General features: G+C 50.0%; 1 protein-coding gene across 1 annotated transcript; it reads left to right on the top strand.

Moving 5' to 3' along the window:
- Nucleotides 1-201: 201 nt before the first annotated feature.
- On the top strand, nt 202-1,593 carry LOC117851266 (uncharacterized). The gene is made up of 3 exons (XM_072293391.1): nt 202-314; nt 467-872; nt 1,225-1,593. The coding sequence occupies exons 1-3, from the start codon at nt 202-204 to the stop codon at nt 1,591-1,593; spliced, it is 888 nt and encodes a 295-aa protein (XP_072149492.1).
- Nucleotides 1,594-19,881: the final 18,288 nt, after the last annotated feature.

Raw genomic sequence — 19,881 nt, 5'->3', positions numbered from 1 at the left:
ACCTACACTGCACAAGGCAATTTACAGCTTCTGTTATCACGAGTACAACAATATGATCAGTCATGGGGAACAGCGCTATATCATTCTTGTGATGACGCTCTGATTACAGGAGGCGAGACACGAGTCGTCCATCAGGACAGGAGAAAATTGAACGTCCTGAAAGCCTAATAGTAGTAGGAACTCCATCGCCCTTGGCCCCACATGACAGCGGCTGGAGCTAGCGCTGGCTGGCCGCCGGTGCACAGCTGGCATGTTCAGCAACCGACCTGGCGACCTGCGCTTGAAATACCCCGCCTCGGCCTCGGCGCCCAAACGTAACCGCCTCGCAACGAACTCCTCGCTCTCCCTCCCCTTCCCCTCGCCACAGCGCCGAGAAACCCACGCCCTCGCACGCCGCCGTCCCCCGAAGCAGAAGAGCCAGCCGGCGATGGAGCTCCTCTGGGACGGGGTGCACGTGCGGCTGCAGAGCCGTGCACGACGCGTACCTCTACGCCAACGAGGACGGGTTCGGCGTCTCCCTGAGCTTGCACCGGGCGTCGCTGAACGCGACGTGGGCGGTGCACCGCGTCGTCCGCGGCGGCGTCAGCTACTTTCTCTTCCACAGCACCGCCTACGGCCGGTACCTCTCCATGACGCGCCATGGCGCGCCTCCGGGCCACGGCCTCATCGTCCAGCGCGACTACAGCGCCTGGAGGCGCCGCACCGTCATGTCGGAGGCCTCCGACGAGGGGGACGGGACTGGCGACGTCGTCATGCGCAACCGGAGGTACGGCCCGTGGCGCAACTTCGACCACCCGAGCGAGATGATGAGTTGGGTAGTCGAGGCCATTCCCCCGAGAGAGGGCCCGCCAGAACTTCCAGATGTGATTGCGGTGAGTTCGCCGTCCCCTTCTGCATTGAACTGAACTCCACTCATCGAGTCTGCGATTTTCTTAGTCAGTTTGCAATAAGCACTCAAACATGATGATTGGATTCTTCTCCTTGTGAATGAGGCTGTTAGTTCTGAATCTTGGTTCAATTCTTTGTTAGAGTACAATTCTTTCGTTGTAGACTGCGCTCCTAAGGAGCAGTACTTGTTATCGTTCCTGTCATTCACATGTTCTAATTCTTTCGCATGATGTCTATTTGGAGTCTAGGACTGGTTATCTGAGTCCGAACATTTCGTTCTCATCGCAACGTGAATTCAGAATTGTTCATTCGGAACTGTCTGCTCCATTGCAACAGCCTCCAGCGTTGCCCGGTGGCCCGATGCGCGGCGGGCGCCTCCGGTCTGTGCCGGCACCTCCGGTGTTTCGGCGGAGAATCCGGTACGTGCGGGCGAACGATCAAGAGGAGCTCAACGCGCTCGTCTGGAGCACGTTGTGGTTCAATGGCCGGTCCGTGTCTCGACTGAGGGAAGTTTTAGCGAACGAACTGGGTGAAGAGGACTCCCAAAACATCACGCTGTGCGTGCGGGCCGGCTCCCGGGGGCGGCTGACCCCTCTGATCATCGACCTGCCAGACGACGAGCAGATAATGGAGATCGTCGTCTTCACCACCGGGTCAAAAGGTGAGAGCCTTTCAGTTCTTTCAGTAGCCTGTCAGCCTGTGTAGAACTTGCTATCTGTTTTCTCTGCTTATGAAAGGTGTTCAGTTGATCATACTGATGAGAACAGAGCAACTATGTAGTGTTAGCTCATATGCTCAGAGCAGTCTTGAATTTGCTGTGAGGGATAGATGCTACAAATAGTCACAACATAGAAACTGTTAACTCGTTAGTTCAAAAAATGGTTCCACTACTTTGATGAACTGTCCAGAAATGCCATGTTTTTTATTCAATGCCTTCTTTTGGACTGCTTCCACGATTGCATCACCAATACTTGCCGCCTAGCGCCTAACTGTTTTACTTGTTCCTTTGCAAATAAATCCAGCTGCTGAGAACTACTGTACCCAGATGTTGATGCACAGGAAGGAATACAAGAGCGTAGATAGCCAAACGGGCGGCCCGGCTCGACCTGGCACGGGCACGAATAGGCCCGGCCTGTTTAGGCCCGCCTAACTGTCGTGCCGAGCCGGGCCAGCCCGCGTGCTGAATAAGCGGCCTAGGCCCGGTCTGCTACCTTCTTACGCAGGCCATGCCGGCCCGCTGGCCCGGCGGGCCTTAACAGCCGCACCGTGCCCGTGCCAGCCCGTGACACGTGTTAATAAAAACCCCTCACCAGAATCAAATTTATCACACTAAGACATTTTCACAGTTTCAAAGCCAAATTCAAAACTTAGTTTCAACATATTCACAGAAACTTAGTTTCAACATATTCACAGATTCACATGTTCAACTGATTCACAAAGATTCACAAAGATTCACACAAATTCACAATCACAATAACACAAACAAATTTGAATATTATTTTGAGCTGTTTGTATTGCTGCCTCATTAAAAACCTTTGTAGGTAAAAACTCACACCTCGTGAGAAAATCCTACAAAGGAAAAAAGAGTATAGCCAGCTCATCGAAGTTCATTGTTCAGATACACAATCACACAAGTTCACAACTCAACTGACAACTCACAAGTCACAAGACCTACACAAGCACAACAGCATGAGGCTTCTGAGTTCTAACTTGCTCCTGAACACTGACAGAGCACCAACAGGGCAGCAGGCATCTAGCTTCTGCAAAAAATGATAGGAGGATTAGAGATCTTCAAGTAACAACTAACAAGTATGCTGCAGAAGAAGTAAATGAGATTAGAAATCGTACTCATCAAGATACAAATCCTCAAATGACTCTTCAAATTCGGTATCGTCAACGGTATGCTGCAGTCTTGCATCTCCTTACTCCCAATCCTTGATGAAAGCTAAGATCTCCACCATCTCAGGGGTCAGACGACGTCGTCGCTCCTCAATGATCCTGCTGGTGGTACTAAATGCAGATTCTGAAGATATAGTAGAGACAGGCACAGTCATAACATCCCTAGCTAAGATAGATAGAACAGGATATGATAACTTATGCTCATGCCACCAGGTCAATATGTTGAAGTCATCATCATATTGATTGATAGTGTCACTGTCTAGGTAAGCAGACAGTTCAGAAGCAGCAACAAGAGAGGCACCTGTTTGAGCAGTTTGCAACAAAGCACTAGCAGATTGTCTCCTAGACAAGGAGGAGGAAACAAAAGTAGAACCAAGGCCAGCACCAAGGCTAGCAGCAGAATAAGTAGATGAAGCAGCCTGGGAACCAAAGATCTTACCCCAAGCAGTCTTCTTCTTACCTGCAGGGCCTGGCTGAGTGGCCCTATGCATCCTCACAGAACCATACTTAGCTTCATATTTGCCAAAGATTGTAGACAATTCAGCTCTTACATCAGTTAAGTAACTAGAATAATCCTTACCAGTTAGCTGAGACATCAGCTGAAGCACATTGCTAAAACCAGTAATCTTAGCTCGAGGATCCAATATAAAAGCAAAGGCATAAAGCATAGGTATATCAGACCAATAATCTAAGAACTTAGACCTCATGGGTGCAACAACATGTTTCAGATCAGCATCATTAGCATAGAAATTAAGGTGCCCAGCTATCTCAAGAATATGATGCAAGATTAATGGAGCAGTAGGATAGTAAACACCCGACAGAATAACAGCAGAATCATAGAATTGTTCAAGAAATATCAGAATCTTTTCAGCGATATACCAGTGTAATTCTGTCAGAATTGTTTGACCTTCAACCAAACCATATTGAGTGGTTATGAACTAATGGAATGTGGTCTTATGGGGCAATAGATGCTTCAACATGAGATAAGTTGAATTCCATCTAACATCCATGTCCAAAGCAAAATTACGAGGACGGACACCAACAGCAATGCAATATGACTTGTATGCCGCAATACGTTGGTTAGAACAATTCAGGAATGAAATTGTAGTTCTAAATGAACTAAGCATAGGCTTGAAAACATCAAGACCAGCCTTAACAATAAGATTAATGATGTGACAAGCACAACGCTGATGAAAAAAAAGTTTACCCATGTAACCAGTCAGTGAAGGATGAAGCTTACGAATGGTGGCAGTGTTTGCCGATGCATTATCCAGTGTGATAGAAAATATCTTATCATTTAAACCATAATCAGTAGCAACAGCTGTAATGCGCTCAGCAATATTATCAGCATTATGAGAAACATCAATTAAACGAAGGCCTAAGATCCTCTTCTCTAGTTGCCAATCAGCATTCACATAATGAGCAACCACACTAAGGTAATCTTCCTTAGCATTACTAGACCATATGTCAGATGTAAGAGCAACAGAGGAAACAGATTGCAAAGAAGCCACGAGTTTAGTACGACGCTCATCAAAATACTTAACAAAATCTCTGGTGGTGGTTTGCCTAGACACACAACTGAATCTAGGATTATGAGCAATATTAATATACTCCTCAAATGCATCAGACTCACCAAAGCATAAAGGAAGGTCTAGTCAGCAATCAATCTGCACAACTGGATACGAGCAACATCAGGATTGTACTCCCACATATGGAGAGAGCCATTAGGATTGTACTTGAGTTCGGACTGAGCCATACGTGAAGCACCTAGCAAGACTGGACACTTTGGAAGGTGCCTATGCAAGTGTCTAGTACCACTAGCAGACTTACCAGAATAAACTTTCTTGCAATATAGGCACTTAGCACCAGTTCTTACCCTCTTGTTATACCTTACCTCGTACAGTGGCTCAAAGTCATCCCACACCTTAGAGGTGCAAGAACGAGTCCTCTTGCTGCCCATACTCTCCGAGCCCGGACTAGCACCAGAGCCAGCAGCAGCAGGTGGTGGAGAATCTCCACGACCTGGCTGAGCATCGGGGACGGCACCACCGAGCAGCGCCCGCCGATCCGCCTCCAAATCAGAATCATCATCTCCGGTCTCCCCCATCAGCCGCAACTCATCATTGAGGCAGGTTGGATAGTCGTCGTCCATCCTCGAGCACACCCGGAACACACCCTCGAGCCCTCCACCATTGAAGTCGTCACCTCGGCGGCTCCATTCCTCAATGACGCGTGGCCCCTGTAGGAGACCTACAAGAGAAGAAAAGTGAGGGAGGCGGATCTGCGAGGGGTCGAAGAAGAAGAGGAACGAGAAGAGGTTGTTTACCTGCGCAGCCGGAGCCCGGAGCCAGAGAAGACGAACCGCAACGGTGGGGAACCAGGGAGTGAGGCGGATCTATGAGGCGGAGGGCCGGAGGGGCTAAGGGAGAAGCAGAGTTACGGGGAGGGAGGCAGATGGGTGACCGGTGAGCTGGCGGCGGGCGAGGACGCCGGATCTGAGAGGGGACTAGGGGAGAAGCAGTTACAGAGGTAGGGAAGCGGAGCTGCGGAGGGGCCACCAGCAAGCCAGCGGTGGGCGAGGACGCCGGATCTGAGAGTGGGGGAGCAGTTATGAGGGGAGGGAGGCAGAACGGCCACCGGCAAGCTAGCGGCGGGCGAGGACGCCGGATCTGAAAGTGGAGGAGCAGTTACGGGGGGAGGGAGGTGGAGAGGCCACCGGCAAGCTGGCGGTGGGCGAGGACGCCGGATCTGAGAGTGGAGAAGCAGTTACGGGGGAGGGAGGCGGAGGGGCCACCGGTGAGCCGACGGTGGGCAAGGACGGCGGAGGATCTAGGGGAGGAGGCGAGAAGCCGGGAGGGAGCGGGGGGAGTGCTGGAGAGGGCGACTGGGCGAGGGCGAGAGGCGGCTCAATGCGGGAGCAGGGGGGTAGGGTTTCGGCCGGGGGCAGGTTGGCGCCGGCGTTATATACGGCCGATGGCCGGGCCGAGGCAGGCCTGGCAGGCCTAAACAGGCCGTGCCAACTGTTGCTGGCCCATGGGCCAAATGGGCCAGGCCGTGCCGGGCTAGCCCACGTGCTGAGGCAGCAGCCAAGGCCCGGCCTGCAAGGCCGCCGTGCCGGGCCGTGCCTGTACCAGGCCAAAATGTCGTGCTGTGGGCCGGCCCACGGGCCGCAGGCCAAATGGAAATCTATATACAAGAGCAAGACTTTTGACAACAGCATCACAGTTCATCCCTTCTGAATCAGAAGTTCCGCTCCTTCAGATACAACGACATGAGAATGGACTGTACTTCTTTTTGCTGATAGCTTCAGAAATGTCAGCAAGTCCTTCTGTTTTCGATAGTATTCGGGTTGATGTATTCTTCTGACCGGAAGCGTTCCGAATAGGCATTTCAAGTTTCAGACCCTGAAAACTACTGAAAGCGTCATGTGTGATAGAATAACTCATGTGTGTGTTGGGTATGCGTTTTATCTATCTATATGTACTTTATCTACTTAGATACCTTTTTAATGCTTTTCAGATGCTTTACCTACCTTCTAAGCCACCTACTATGGTTGGCCTATATGTACCCTTAAGGATCCCTTTGTGGGGTGGGGAATGAGAAAAAGATCATTTTGAGCTAACAATTGCTACCAGACCCTTCTTTCTCCCCACCTCTCTCTCTCCCGTGCTCCCACCTCTCTCCCGAAACCCCACCCAGCGGCGTGGGCCCACCCCACCAGCACACCCTCCCCAGTTGGCAGACACCCTACCCTACCTTCCCCACGTCTGGATCCGACGGCGCGGCCCCTCTCCCGTGCAGATCGAGCAGCGGCACGCGCGGATTGAGGAGGGGCGCGGATTGATTTAGTGGGGTGGAGGCGACTCAATTCGGAGGAGGAGGCGGCGGCCTCGATTCAGCGGCAGTGGAGGTAGTGCGAATCGGGCAGACCAGCACGGGCCGCGGTAGCGGTGTGCGAAGGTGCTGCAGGGGGTGGCGCGCGGTGGCCAGGCGAAGGTGCTGGTCTCGAGCGCGCACAGGAGCGCGCGTGTGGGTGGCAGTGACTGGCATCAGGTGGCCGAAGCAGGCAGTGAGGTTCCCTTCTCTGACCTTTTTTCCTCGAGTGACAAGAGGGTTCCAGGCGGGCGACAGGAGGTGCTGGTCCGGTGGCCGATGATGAGGGGCGCGCGGCCGGCGCGATGCCAGTGCGCCTGGCACGCTCCCCGACCCGCTCGCGAGCCTCACGGGCCTCCTCCTCCCACCACTCGGCCACGACCAGTGGGCGGCACCGCAGGGTGGTGGCCAAGACGGAGGCGGCGGCGGAGGAGCGACGGCGGGAGGAGGCCGTGGCGGTGGTAGCACAGTTGCGCGACGCTGAGGCGCGAGAGGTGGCTGCAGTTCAGGCAGCACGCGCGGTGGCTGTGGAAGCCGCGGTGGTGCGTGCAGCCAAGGCAGCCTACCTAGCCATGAAGAAGGCACAGGCGACAACGGCAGCCGCCACCCAGCGGCCTCTCGAGGCCGACCGGCTGCACGAGGAGGCAGAGGCGATGCATGAGATGGTGCGTCGTGACAAGATGCAGCTGAGGCGCGTGGCATAGGGCGCCGGTGCCGAGGTGCACGGTGACCGTCCCGAGTCGGAGGACGAGGACCGGCGGCGGAACGTGGGGGTGCACTGGTGGGTCCAGGACCTGCATCAAGGCGCAGATGGCGGGCGTTCTCGGAGCAGGAGGAGCTCCATCCACAACTCTGGGCTCGACTCCAACTACGACTCCAACCTCAACTCCGGGCACCGACCCCCGAGGGTCGTGAAGGCCATCATCCGAGAGTCCGTCGGCAGCACGTAGTGGCCGATGTTGACGAATACCAACTACATGGAGTGGTCCTCGGTGATGAAGGTGAAACTTTAGGTGCGGGAGATGTGGGATGCGGTCCTGTACGGCGATGTTGACATCCATGAGGACCAGCGAGCACTCAAGGCGTTGCTCGCTGCGGTCCCGATGGAGATGGCGGCGAACCTCTTGAGCAAGAGGACTGCCAAGGCTGCTTGGGACGCTATCGCTGCGGCCCGAGTTGGCAGCGATCGCGCCCGCAAGTCCACTCTGTAGAAGCTTCGGCAGTAGTGGGATCTTCTGGCTTTCAAGCTGGGCGAGGACGTCAATGACTTTGCCCTCCGGCTCTCCAGCCTGATGTAGCGACTGGAGCGGTACGGTGATGACAAGATCAATGAGGAGAAAGATGTAGCGAAGTTCCTACGCGTAGTCTCGAAGAAGTACTCACAGCTCGCTATCTCCATCGAGATGCTGCTTGACCTCTCGATTGTGTCGATCGAGGAGCTGACGGGGCGACTCAAGGCATTCGATGACTGCAACGAGCCTTCTTCTGGTGGGAGATCATCTTCGGTGGTCAGCTCCAACTCACCGAGGAGAGGTGGCTCATCTACTAGAAGGAGTGGAAGGAGGGGGAGCCTTCTTCCTCGACAGGTGGCCGCAAGCGCGGCAAGCAGCACAAGGCGCCCAAGGCGCAAAGAGGCACCGAGGGTGGGGCGTGAGGAGGCACCCAGTGCGGTGCAGCCGGCAAGCGCAAGACGGCACGAGGCGACAAGTGCCACAAGTGTGGCAGGACTGGCCATTGAGCTTGGGAGTGTCGTCAGCCGAGGCATGGCTAGGCCTACATCGCGCAGGGTGTGGAGGAGGAGGAGCTGGCTCTGTTCCTAGCTCATAGGAGCATCAAGCTACTTCCACTGGCATCGCCCACGACGGCTCTCCTCCACCTCGACGAGCCGCGCGCACACGTCTTCCTCAGCGACGGTACCGGTGATGACAAGATCGATGGCTGGTTCCTCGACAGTGGTGCCACGCACCACATGACCGGGCGCAGGGAGTACTTCTCTGACCTGAACGTCGACGTACGCGGCTCTGCCAAGTTCGGCGACTCTTCAGCCATGGACATCAAGGGCATCGGCTCTGTCATTCTCGTCATCAAGACTGGAGAGCACTGACTCCTCACCGGAGTCTTCTACATCCCCGCACTGAGAAACTCTATCATTAGCCTTGGGCAGCTGGATGAGAGTGGCTCACGCGTGGAGATCGATGATGGAGTGCTCCAAATCTGGGATTGATGACAATGCCTACTCGCTAAGGTGGAGAGAGGGAGCAACCACCTCTACGTCCTCTACGCGGAGGTGGCGCAACCCCTCTGCCTTGCTGCTCACCGCGACGACGAGGCTTGGTGGTGGCACGAGCGCTTTGGGCACCTCCACTTCAAGGCCCTGAAGCGGCTCGCCACTGAGGATATGATGCGGGGCATGCCGTGCGTCGACCACGTGGAGCAGCTCTGTGGCACCTACGTCATAATGAAGCAGAGGCGACGCCCCTTCCTTCGCCAAGCGAGCTTTCAGCCAAGATGCAGCTCGAGCTCGTGCATGGTGACCTCTGCGGGCCGGTGACACCAGCTACACCTGAAGGACGGTGCTACTTCCTACTGCTCGTCGATGATGTCTCCCGAAACATGTGGGTGGTCCTCCTCGACACCAAGGGAGTTGCTGCGGACGCCATCAAGCACATTCAAGCTGTTGCAGAGAATGAGTGTGGCCACAAGCTGCACGTGCTACGTACCGACAACAGCGGTGAGTTCATGGCGGCTGAGTTCGCGTTGTACTGTGCCGACGGGGGATCCAGCGCCACTACTCCACGCTGTACACCCCGCAGCAGAATAATGTCGTTGAGTGGCACAACTAGACGGTGGAGGCCATGGCTCAGGCCCTCCTCAAGCAGAGAGGGATGTCGGTCATCTTCTAGGGAGAGGCGGTGCTGACAGCCGTCTACATCCTCAACTGCTCGCCCACCAAAGCTCTCGATGACATGACACCATACAAGGCTTGGCATGGGTGCAAGCCGGCGGTCGCCCACCTCTGCATCTTTGGCTGCCTCATTGTAACAACTCTACCTAAATTAAGTGCTTTTAAGTATAAACTAGTGGTTAATCCCTAATTAAAGAGGTGAAATGACCATTATAACCCTAAGAAGCTCTTTTGGAGTTTGAAATAAAACTTGGAATTTTATATGCAAACTTAAATTTCTGCCCAAATAAGAGTTGTAAAAATTTTAAATTCAAACAACTTTTGTTAAATGCTCTTTGACTAATTCGGAGTAGAAAGAAGTCAAAAACAGCATTTAAAACCGGAGTACTAAAGAACCCTAAAAACCTCTGAAGTCCTGGAATTCGAGTTTTCCTCCAACTTTGCAAGCTTTTATCTCACGAATTCCTATCTAAACTCAAGTCAGGCCCTTGATGAAAGTTGTAGTCCCTCGAGTGTGTTCCAACTTTGTTACACTGACCCAGGTCCAAATCGGGCTAGAACCTGTTCAAAACCTCGGTCAAAGTGAGGTAAAACAGTCAACTCACCCCTGATGCCTTAAAATCCTAAGTCTAGAAAACTGCGCAGAGTACACCTCTTGGCGAGGGCGTTCGTCCAATTTTCTGAACTAAGCTCAAGAAATACCCTAAATAAAAGTTGAAGTCCTCAGTTTGGAGAGCAACTCCTTCAATAACAGCTTGGTCTAATTCAACATGGAAGCTGCCCAAAAATCGACTCAAACATAGCTAAGTTCTTGAAATTCTACCTCTAGCAAATTTGGCAAAGTCTGGATTTCTAGACTTTTAGCAAACTCCAGCACGAGATTTCTCCAAATCCTTTCACTTTTTAAACCGACATCTTAAACCAAGTTTGAAGTGCGTCCAGAGTTGTGCAAGTTTGTTTAAAAGAGTTTTGGAAGTTGTGTTGTGAAATCTGGAGTAGGATCTCCCCAAAGTTGGTCGGGCTTGCTGCCCGAAGGGGGCCTCGACGCCCGCGCGCCAGGGCACGTTCGCCCGCGCGCCGCACGCCGCGTGGCCGCTGCCCACCGGCAGCTCGCTGGCGCCCTATCACCGGCGCGACCGCGACAAGGCGAGGGCCACGGCACCCAACCCGCGCCTGCAACAGGACGGGGCGAACGCCGGGCTGGCCAACCGCCGGCTGCGCGCGTGTCCTCTTCCTCCTGTCGTGGCTCTGCTCCGCCAACCGCGCTCCGCCCGTCCGCCGGAGAAGCCGCCACGCTAACGCCGTCCCACACCTCCGCCCGCTCGCCCAACCCCCACGGTAGCCCTCCGCCTCGCTCGCCCGACAGACCGGAAGCCCCAGACGCGCGTCGCCCAAGGCCAATCGCCACCGGAGACCACCCGGAGCTCCGCCTCCTCTGCCCAATGGCGCCGCTGGCCAATGACCACCTTGCCCGTGCACCCACCGCTCCCGGCCTTATCCCTCCCCCACCGGAGCCCCACCTCGACCCTGCGCTCCGCCACGGCCCTATAAAAAGGTCCCCTCACCGGCAACGCCACCCCTTTGCCACCGCCCGCACACGCGCCACCGCTTCCTCCTCTGCGCCGCCGCTAAGCTCCCGTGGAGCTCACCCCTCCGCGCCACCCCGCACTCCGGCGACTTCGCCGCCCACTTCGCCACCCCTCCGCGCACGTCCCCGAGCAGTCAGTGGCCTCCCCGACGCTGCCGGTGCGCCGGAACGCCGCCTGCACCGCCGCCAGCCAAGCTCCGCCGCCGCCACCACGTTCCGATCCCCGCCGGCTATCTCTGTCGCCCCAACCCCGCCAAACCGAGCACAGGTGAGCCCCCGCACCCTCCCGGCCACTTGTTGCCCTATCCTCGCCGGCGAACCGCCGGGAATTTTCCCGCCGCCGCTGCGCGCGCCCCGGGGACTACATTGCATCGTCCCTATTATTTCCAGGGGCCTGGGCGCAAAAACTCAGGGCCCCTGCGTAGTTTAACCTTAAACCCAGGGGCTAGCTTGCAAGTCTGCCACGGCTTTTCTTTTAATAATAGCCAGAAAAATGTTTGAACTTTGGAAATGCCCAGTAAATCGTAGAAAAATTACAAAAATGCCAAACCACTTTTGTTGGAATCCTTGTTCTGTCTAGTTCCTAGGAAAAATAAGTTGCCTCATGTTACTATGGTAAATAATATCCTATACTTTTAATCATGGTTTAGGCCTTTTAAATCCTAATAAATAGAAGAAAAGTGGGAAAATTATGCAACCACCTCTATGATGCTTGTTTCTATGTGTAGAAGCTCAAAAAAATGGTTAGGGCTATGGTCTAACACTATAAGTCACCATTTTGGCTTTAATTTGGTAATCTAAGTATAAATCTCCCTTTTTACATAAGAATTGTTCCAGAGCTCAGAAAAATGTGAAACTAGTTGGGTTAATTTCGTTTTACTGAGAAGTTTGCAGGAAAAATGTAAATTGTTGTGCAAATCAGAAAGAAAAGCACCTTCCTTATTAAGCATGTGTAATTACAAAGGAAATAGAATAAATAGTTAATCTTCTCCAAAAATTGTGAAAAATTCACCAAAGCTCCTGTAACCTACCCTTAATACGCTGGTTAAGTTTCACCCCCTGTTGCACAGTAACTTTAAAGATAGAAAAAGCTAAGTTCATTTTACCTTTAATAATAAAATGCAGATAACTTCTTTTTAAGTCATCCGTTGGCCCCAAACTTTTACAGTGACCTAGTGATGGCTTAAGTGAGATGCTGAAATTTTATCAATGCCTTTAAAGTACTGTTTGAATATGACGTCATTTTGGGTAATTAATCAACCTAGAGGAATAAAAGGAAAGCACAACTCTAATATGATAAATAAGTGGAAATTGAAAGAGGTACATAAAAACATTTAGAAATAAGTAATTATGCTAATTGCACCCAAACCACCTAAACACGACCCTTCACTCTCTCTATGCAACTCTAAAATGCGAGAAACTATATATGTACACAATCGCCATTCAACACGAACTCAAGTTCAAAGCTACCACTTCCGTTGAAGCAAAAGAAAGTAAACCCCGCCTTGCTATGGCTGTTGTGACTCTTGTTTTCAGCCTTGCCTTGTGTCGTTGAACAAACGCACGAGTCCAACTAAATGTTTGCATGTGCATGTCGTATAGAAGCAAATCTCACCGACGGAACCTACGAGCTCCACCTGGCACCGGAAGAAGACCCCGCTGCGGAGCTTCACCCCTTGGAAGGCGAGCCCGAACCGGAGCAAGACCCTGAGGACCCGCTAACTTTTCCTGAAGGCAAGCCCCGGAGCATAAATTCCTATCTTGATTGCTTGCAATATTATGGATTACTTGATTGCGCATTTACGTTTCTAGGAGTTGTAATGAAACCTTAGATGCATAAACTTAGTACCTTGTTTGAATACCAGTTGCTAAGGTCGAGTAGTTGCAATGCTTAATAGGTTCCGGTAAAAGTCGAGTGATTTCCTGTCACTCGCGAGTTATAGGAGTTGAATGTTTTATTTATGTTGCAACTATAAGGATGACGGACGGGGTCGAGCTTATGTTCGATACTTGGTGGTTTTCCCCGTCCGTCTAAATGAAATTGATCTAAGGTCAAAACATGTCGGTGTTCGTGATCAAGTGTTTGAAAGTACTAATCTCATACCTAGTATGGGATGGGGAAGCCTAGTACCTGATTGAACTGGGGTGTGGCATACCCTCCGGCTGTCCTTGGAACGTCGTTCCCATGGTGCATCATGTGGGTACAAGTGCGGTCATAGTATGGCAGAGGCCGGGATTATGAGCATTGCATGCCAAAGGCAGTTGGCCCTGACACGTGCCTAAGGGATCGATGGGGACGGCTGACAAATGAAACGACCCTTCGTGGTGCGCGGATGTCGTGAGATTAGGTTCGCCATGCATGGTTAATAAATTCAAATCGATTTGTCTGCCTCTCACAGTTTGGGACTACTTGATCGCTATTCGGCACTGAGTAACAATGAAACATGATTCCAAGATTAAGTTGATGATTGTCATAAATTGCTTGGAAACTATGCTTGCTTAGAATAGTTGCTAATCTAGACTGGATAAAGAACGTAGAACATGAGCTAAAATATTGAAAGTAAGGACCAACTATAGACGCTTTTGGCAAAGCAAACCCAAGGCCAGAAAGCCTTTCATGTCTAAGTTGTGGTGAAAATAGCTATCACCGGACGGGTCAGTCTTGCTGAGTATTACTTGCTCAGCCTTGTTGTGGCTTAATCTTTTCAGGTGATGTCAATAGTTTGGTTGCAAAAACCACTTGGCCTACCCAGCTCCCTCCAGGCTGGACAGTCGAGTGGGATCCCTCCTCGGACGGCGAGGGAAGGGATTTTTGATGTCATCATCGGCTCCGTCGTGATGTCATGTATCGACGTTTAGCTTCTGCTTGTGTTATTTGACTTTTCGAACCTTGCAACTTGTTTGAATTTCAGAACTCTGATGTAATAATTCGTGCGACTAAGTTATGTGATGGAATGTTGTAACCTCTGTGCTACTCACCTTCGCGTGAGCGATGCTTCTCGATCTTATTCATGTGGTTAATCGGATGAAATCCAACGGTCGACCAGGTTGACTTGCTTAAAGTGCATAATCGCGTGTTAGGTGACTTCAATGCATTTTAGTCAGGTTAATTTGGGCGGTTCCGCCACAGCTGGCATCAGAGCTCGAAGCATGGTACGGAGAACAGCAAACCTTAAAACACTTTTTCTAACTAAAATTTGCAAGAAATGAGTTGAGAAATTCATAAATTCGTTAAGGATGAGTTTAGTACGAGGAGCCCTAGGGGAATTTTGGGTCTTTTTAAGGTGGCTAATAGTTATTGGTTATCTTCTAACTTCCAGCACTTGTTGCCACGTCTATCATACGTGTGCCGAGATCCGCATCGCGAGTATGTGAAGGGTGATAGGAATTCGATTCCAACGAGCCTATCATCACGGTTGTTTCGCCCACGTCTATTATATGTGCGCAGGTTCCATATGTTAATGCATGCGAAGGATGGTATGGTTCGATTCCAATGAGCCTATCATCATGGTTGTTCGCCCACACTTATTATACCTGTGCATAATTCCGCATCACGAGAATGCGAAGGGTTATAGGATTCTATTCAAAGGAACCTATTTCCACGGTTGTTGCGCTGTCCATGCAGCGTTAAACGCATGGGTGCCATTTCTATAGTAAATGGTAATGATTGTGGACACTTTCGTGAGTGCTGGCATGGAAGGTTCAAGCTGTGATGTGCTTTTCTGCAGGTACACTAACAACGTTGCGTACAAAATGATGCTTAGCAACTCGACTAGTTATTATAGTGAGAGTCGTATTGTTGCTGTTGGGATACGAGGTAGGCTACACTAGCGCAAATCAAAAATTTCTACCGCGTAAACCAGGAAAACTGCCGTATAAGGATCATGGGATTACCACTCGACACAATGATGCGGAAGATGTAGATTCGCGTCGATGCAGCGAAGTCGATCAACGTAGTCGTGCGTAGTCGATCACGTTGATGTCCAGCAGCTCCTCAGCAGCTCGTCCACGTGAAGCAAGATCGCCCTCATGCCGCGGCTCGTCGTCGGCTCGTCGTGGCTCATCAGCGGCTCGTCGTGGCTTGTCGGCGGCTCGTCGTAGCTCGTCGGTCACTCGTCCAAGTGCTGCAGGTGCAACACCTCCAAGGTATCCACACGTGCAGGGAAAGCGTCGCAAGTCGGACTGCTAGGTCCACGAGTTGCAACAGGCAAGGGCGTGGGAGGCGCGGCAGATGTGTTTCACCAAAAGGTGTAAACCCTAGGGCGCCCCCACCCCTCTATTTATAGAGGTTCCTGACGGGCCTCTAGGTCCGAGGCCGATTAGTACTTCCAAACCTAATCCAACTCGGATCACATCCGAATTGGGCTTCTAGCCCCTTAAGTGTGTGACCCTATGGGTTCGGATACGTATAGACATGGCCCGAGTACTCCTACTCAGCCCAATAGTTGGTAGCGGCCTCTAGCAAGACGTGCCAACTCCTATACGCACACGAAGATCATATCAGATGAACCATCACAACATTATGTACATGCTATTCCCTTTGCCTCACGATATTTGGTCTAGCTCCAAGCCGACCGCTCTTTCTCGATCCTGTGATTCAGAATCCCTTTGTAGGTTAACTCTTAACCGTACGTAGCATGGCCATGCATTTTCGGATCCGATCACTCGAGGGGCCCAGAGATATCACTCTCAATCAGAGAGGGGCAAATCCCATCTTGATTGACCATGTCCCATAGCATGCTTCTTGACAAACCCGAAAGCTACCTTTTTAACTACCCTGTCACGGTGTAGCGTTTGATAGCCCCTAAGTAAGTCGATCCACATCTTGAGTAAATGCGACAATCTCAGGTCTAAGGACAAAGCGTACATGTTGTGTAAAGAGAGAACTACTTCTCGTGTTGGGTCAGTCCTAGCACATGTCTCCACATGTGCCCACATTATTAGTTTAACATCTTCATATCCATGACTTGTGAAACATAGTCATCAACTAATACATGTGCTAGTCTAATATTCATATGTGTCCTCACATGAACTCTGACTAGGGACAACTTTAGAATAACCATACAAGTAAAGAGTTTCACATACAATTCACATAATTGCAAATCAATTCAAGTAGCCTTTAATGGATATTCAATTAACACAATATACAAATTATGGATACAAATGGAATATCATCATCTCTATGATTGCCTCTAGGGCATACCTCCAACAGTCTCCCACTTGCACTAGAGTCAATCTAGAAGATATCTAATACCCATAGCTCTTACATGCGCATCATGCTTAGCCTGCGGGAGTGGTTTTGTCAACGGATCAGAAATGTTCAGATCCATGTGTATTTTGCATATCTTGATCTCACCCTGGTTAACGAAGTCTCGAATGAGATGAAATCGCCGCATTACATGTTTGTTCTTCTGGTGATTCCTTGGCTCCTTTGCTTGTGCAATTGCACCATTGTTATCACAGTAGAGATTCAATGGGCTGGACGCATTCGGGAACACACCAAGCTCAATAAGGAAATTCCTTATCCAAACACCCTCCTTCGCGGCTTCCGAAGCCGCGATGTACTCAGTTTCTGTCGTAGAATCGGCTACCGTCCCCTTCTTGGAACTATTCCAACTAATAGCACCACCATTTAGTGTGAACACAAATCCTGATTGTGACTTTGAATCATCTCTATCGGTTTGGAAGCTAGCATCGGTGTAACCTGTTACAATGAGCTCCTCCTCACCTCCATAGACGAGGAACATATCTTTAGTCCTTCTCAAGTACTTAAGAATGTTTTTCACCGTTGTCCAGTGACTCTCACCCGGATCAGACTGGTGTCTGCTTGTCATACTCAGCGCATATGAAATATCTGGGTGAGTACTTATCATCGCATACATGATAGATCCAATAGTCGAGGCATATGGCACTCTACTCATGCGATCCCGCTCATCAGCAATCGAAGGACACTGAGTCTTGCTGAGATGTATGCCATGTGACATAGGCAAGAACCCTTTCTTCACCTCTTCCATGCTGAACCGCTTCAACACTTTGTCAATGTAAGTATCTTGGCTTAATCCTATAAGCCTTCTCGATCTATCTCTTTAGATCTTAATGCCCAGAATATATGCCGCTTCCCCTAAGTCCTTCATTGAAAAACTATTTTTCAGTGAAGTCTTTACGGACTCAAGCATAGGAATGTTATTTCCAATCAGCAATATGTCATCCACATATAAGATTAGAAATACTACAGAGCTCCCACTAACCTTCTTGTAAACACAAGACTCTTCTTCATTCTTGGTGAAGTCAAACCCTTTGACCACTTCATCAAAATGAATGTTCCAACTCCTAGATGCTTGCTTCAATCCATAAATGGATCTCTGAAGTTTGCATACCTTTCCAGCATTTTTCAGATCGACAAAACCCTCGGGTTGTATCATATACACATCCTCAACTAGGTTTCCATTCAGGAAAGCTGTCTTGACATCCATCTGCCATATCTCATAATCGAAATATGCGGCTATAGCTAGAATAATCTGAATGGACTTAAGCATCACTACGGGCGAGAAGGTCTCATTGTAGTCAACTCCTTTAACTTGTCGAAAACCTTTTGCGACAAGTCGTGCTTTATAGATGTGAACATTTCCATCCATGTCCTTTTTCTTCTTATAGATCTACTTGCACTCTATGGCTTTAACACCATCAGGCGGGTCAACCAAGTTCCAAACTTGATTGTCTCCCATGGACTCTATTTCGGATTGCATGGCACTCTGCAGTTTTTCGGAGTCTGGGTCCATCATTGCTTCTGCATATGTCGCAGGTTCATCATTGTCCAACAATAATATTTCCCGCATTTCGCGGAGCCTTGCTGACCTTCGTGGTTGCGGCGGTGCTTCTCTTGCCATGGGTATCTCAACTTGTTCTGCTACGTTAGCATCACTCATTGATTCTTGCTCAATCGGCTCATCTTGAACTTCTTCAAGATGCACTATTTTTCCACTCTTTTCTCCTTTGAGAAACTCTTTCTCTAGGAAAACCCCGTTCCGAGCGACAAACACTTTGCCCTCTGAGCGGTTGTAGAAATAATATCCCAAAGTTTCCTTTGGATATCCCACGAAAATGCACTTATCCGACTTGGGTGTGATCTTGTCCGACTGAAGTCACTTAACAAACACTTCACATCCCCAAATCTTTAGAAAAGACAAACTGGGAACTTTTCCAGTCCACATCTCATATGGTGTCTTAACTATGGATTTAGATGGTACCCTATTAAGTGTGAAAGCTGCTGTTTCTAGAGCGTATCCCCAAAATGACAACGGTAGGTCCGACTAGCTCATCATTGATCGAACCATGTCTAACAAAGTTCGATTACGTCGCTCGAATACACCGTTTCTTTGAGGTGTTCCAGGCGGCGTAAGTTGTGGAAGAATTCCACAACTCTTTAGATGATTGCTAAACTCGTGGCTCAAATACTTGCCTCCACGATCAGATCGTAAGGCCTTAATTTTCTTGCCACGCTGATTTTCAACTTCATTCTGAAATTCCTTCAACTTTTCAAAGGTTTCAGACTTATGCCTCATTAAGTAGACATAGCCATATCTACTAAAATCATCAATGAAAGTTATGAAGTATTGGAATCCTCCTCTAGCCGTCGTGCTCATTGGTCCGCATACATCGCTATGTACGAGTTCCAACAAGTCTACTGCTCTCTCAGGAAAACCTGTGAAAGGCGTCTTGGTCATCTTGCCTAGCAAGCAAGCCTCACATGTCTCGTATGATTCAAAATCAAACGAAGTTAGAAGTCCATCAGAATGGAGCTTCTTCATGCGCTTTTCACTTATATGACCCAAACGACAATGCCACAAGTAGGTAGGACTCAAATCATTAGGCCGAGGCCTTTTAGCACTTACGTTACAGACAGGTAAACCATCAAGATTTAAAACAAACAATCCATTCACAATGGGTGCAAAAGCCATAAACATATCATTCTTAGAGATCACACAACCATTGTTTTCACTCGCAAATGAATAACCATCCTTCATCAAACATGAAGGAGATATAATGTTGACTTAAACTAGGAACAAAATAATATTTATTCAATTCCATGACATAATGTTCCGACGGTCAACGCAGCAACTCTTGCATTATTGCCCACGCGGAAATCAACTTCTCCCTTCTCAACACTTCTACTTCTTATCATTCCCTGCATCGAATTGCAAATATGAGCAACCGATCCGGTATCAAATACCCAAGAATTAATAATTGTATCAGCGAGAAATATGTTGTCTATAACATTAACAACAAACGTACCTGAGGTAGAAGTACTCTTACTTCCGCTATTCTTCAACGAAGCTAGGTACTGCTTGCAGTTTCTCTTCCAGTGACCAGGTTCATGACAATAAAAGCACTCTTTATCTGGAGCAGGTCCAGCTTTAGCCTTGGGTGCTGGGTTTGGCTTGGACACTGCAGCCTTACCCTTCTTCTTCCAAGAATTGCCCTTCTTCTTGAAGGTAGGCTTGTTCTGTATAGCCATCACATGGCTGCTACTAGCGCTTTTCTTAATGTCAACCTCTGCTGTCTTGAGCATACCACATAGTTCATTCAAACCCTTCTCTGTCCCATGCATATGGTAGTTCAAGATGAAGTTCCCATAGCTAGGCGGAAGAGATGAAAGAATGAAGTCAGTGGCAACCTCTTTGCCCATTGGGAAGCCCAGCTTCTCCAATCGCTGAGTGTAACCAACCAT

Source organism: Setaria viridis, chromosome 4 (assembly GCF_005286985.2).
Source record: "Setaria viridis chromosome 4, Setaria_viridis_v4.0, whole genome shotgun sequence".
NCBI lineage: Eukaryota > Viridiplantae > Streptophyta > Magnoliopsida > Poales > Poaceae > Setaria > Setaria viridis.
The sequence above is the reverse complement of the archived record's forward strand: the minus strand, read 5'-3'. Positions and strand labels throughout refer to the sequence as shown.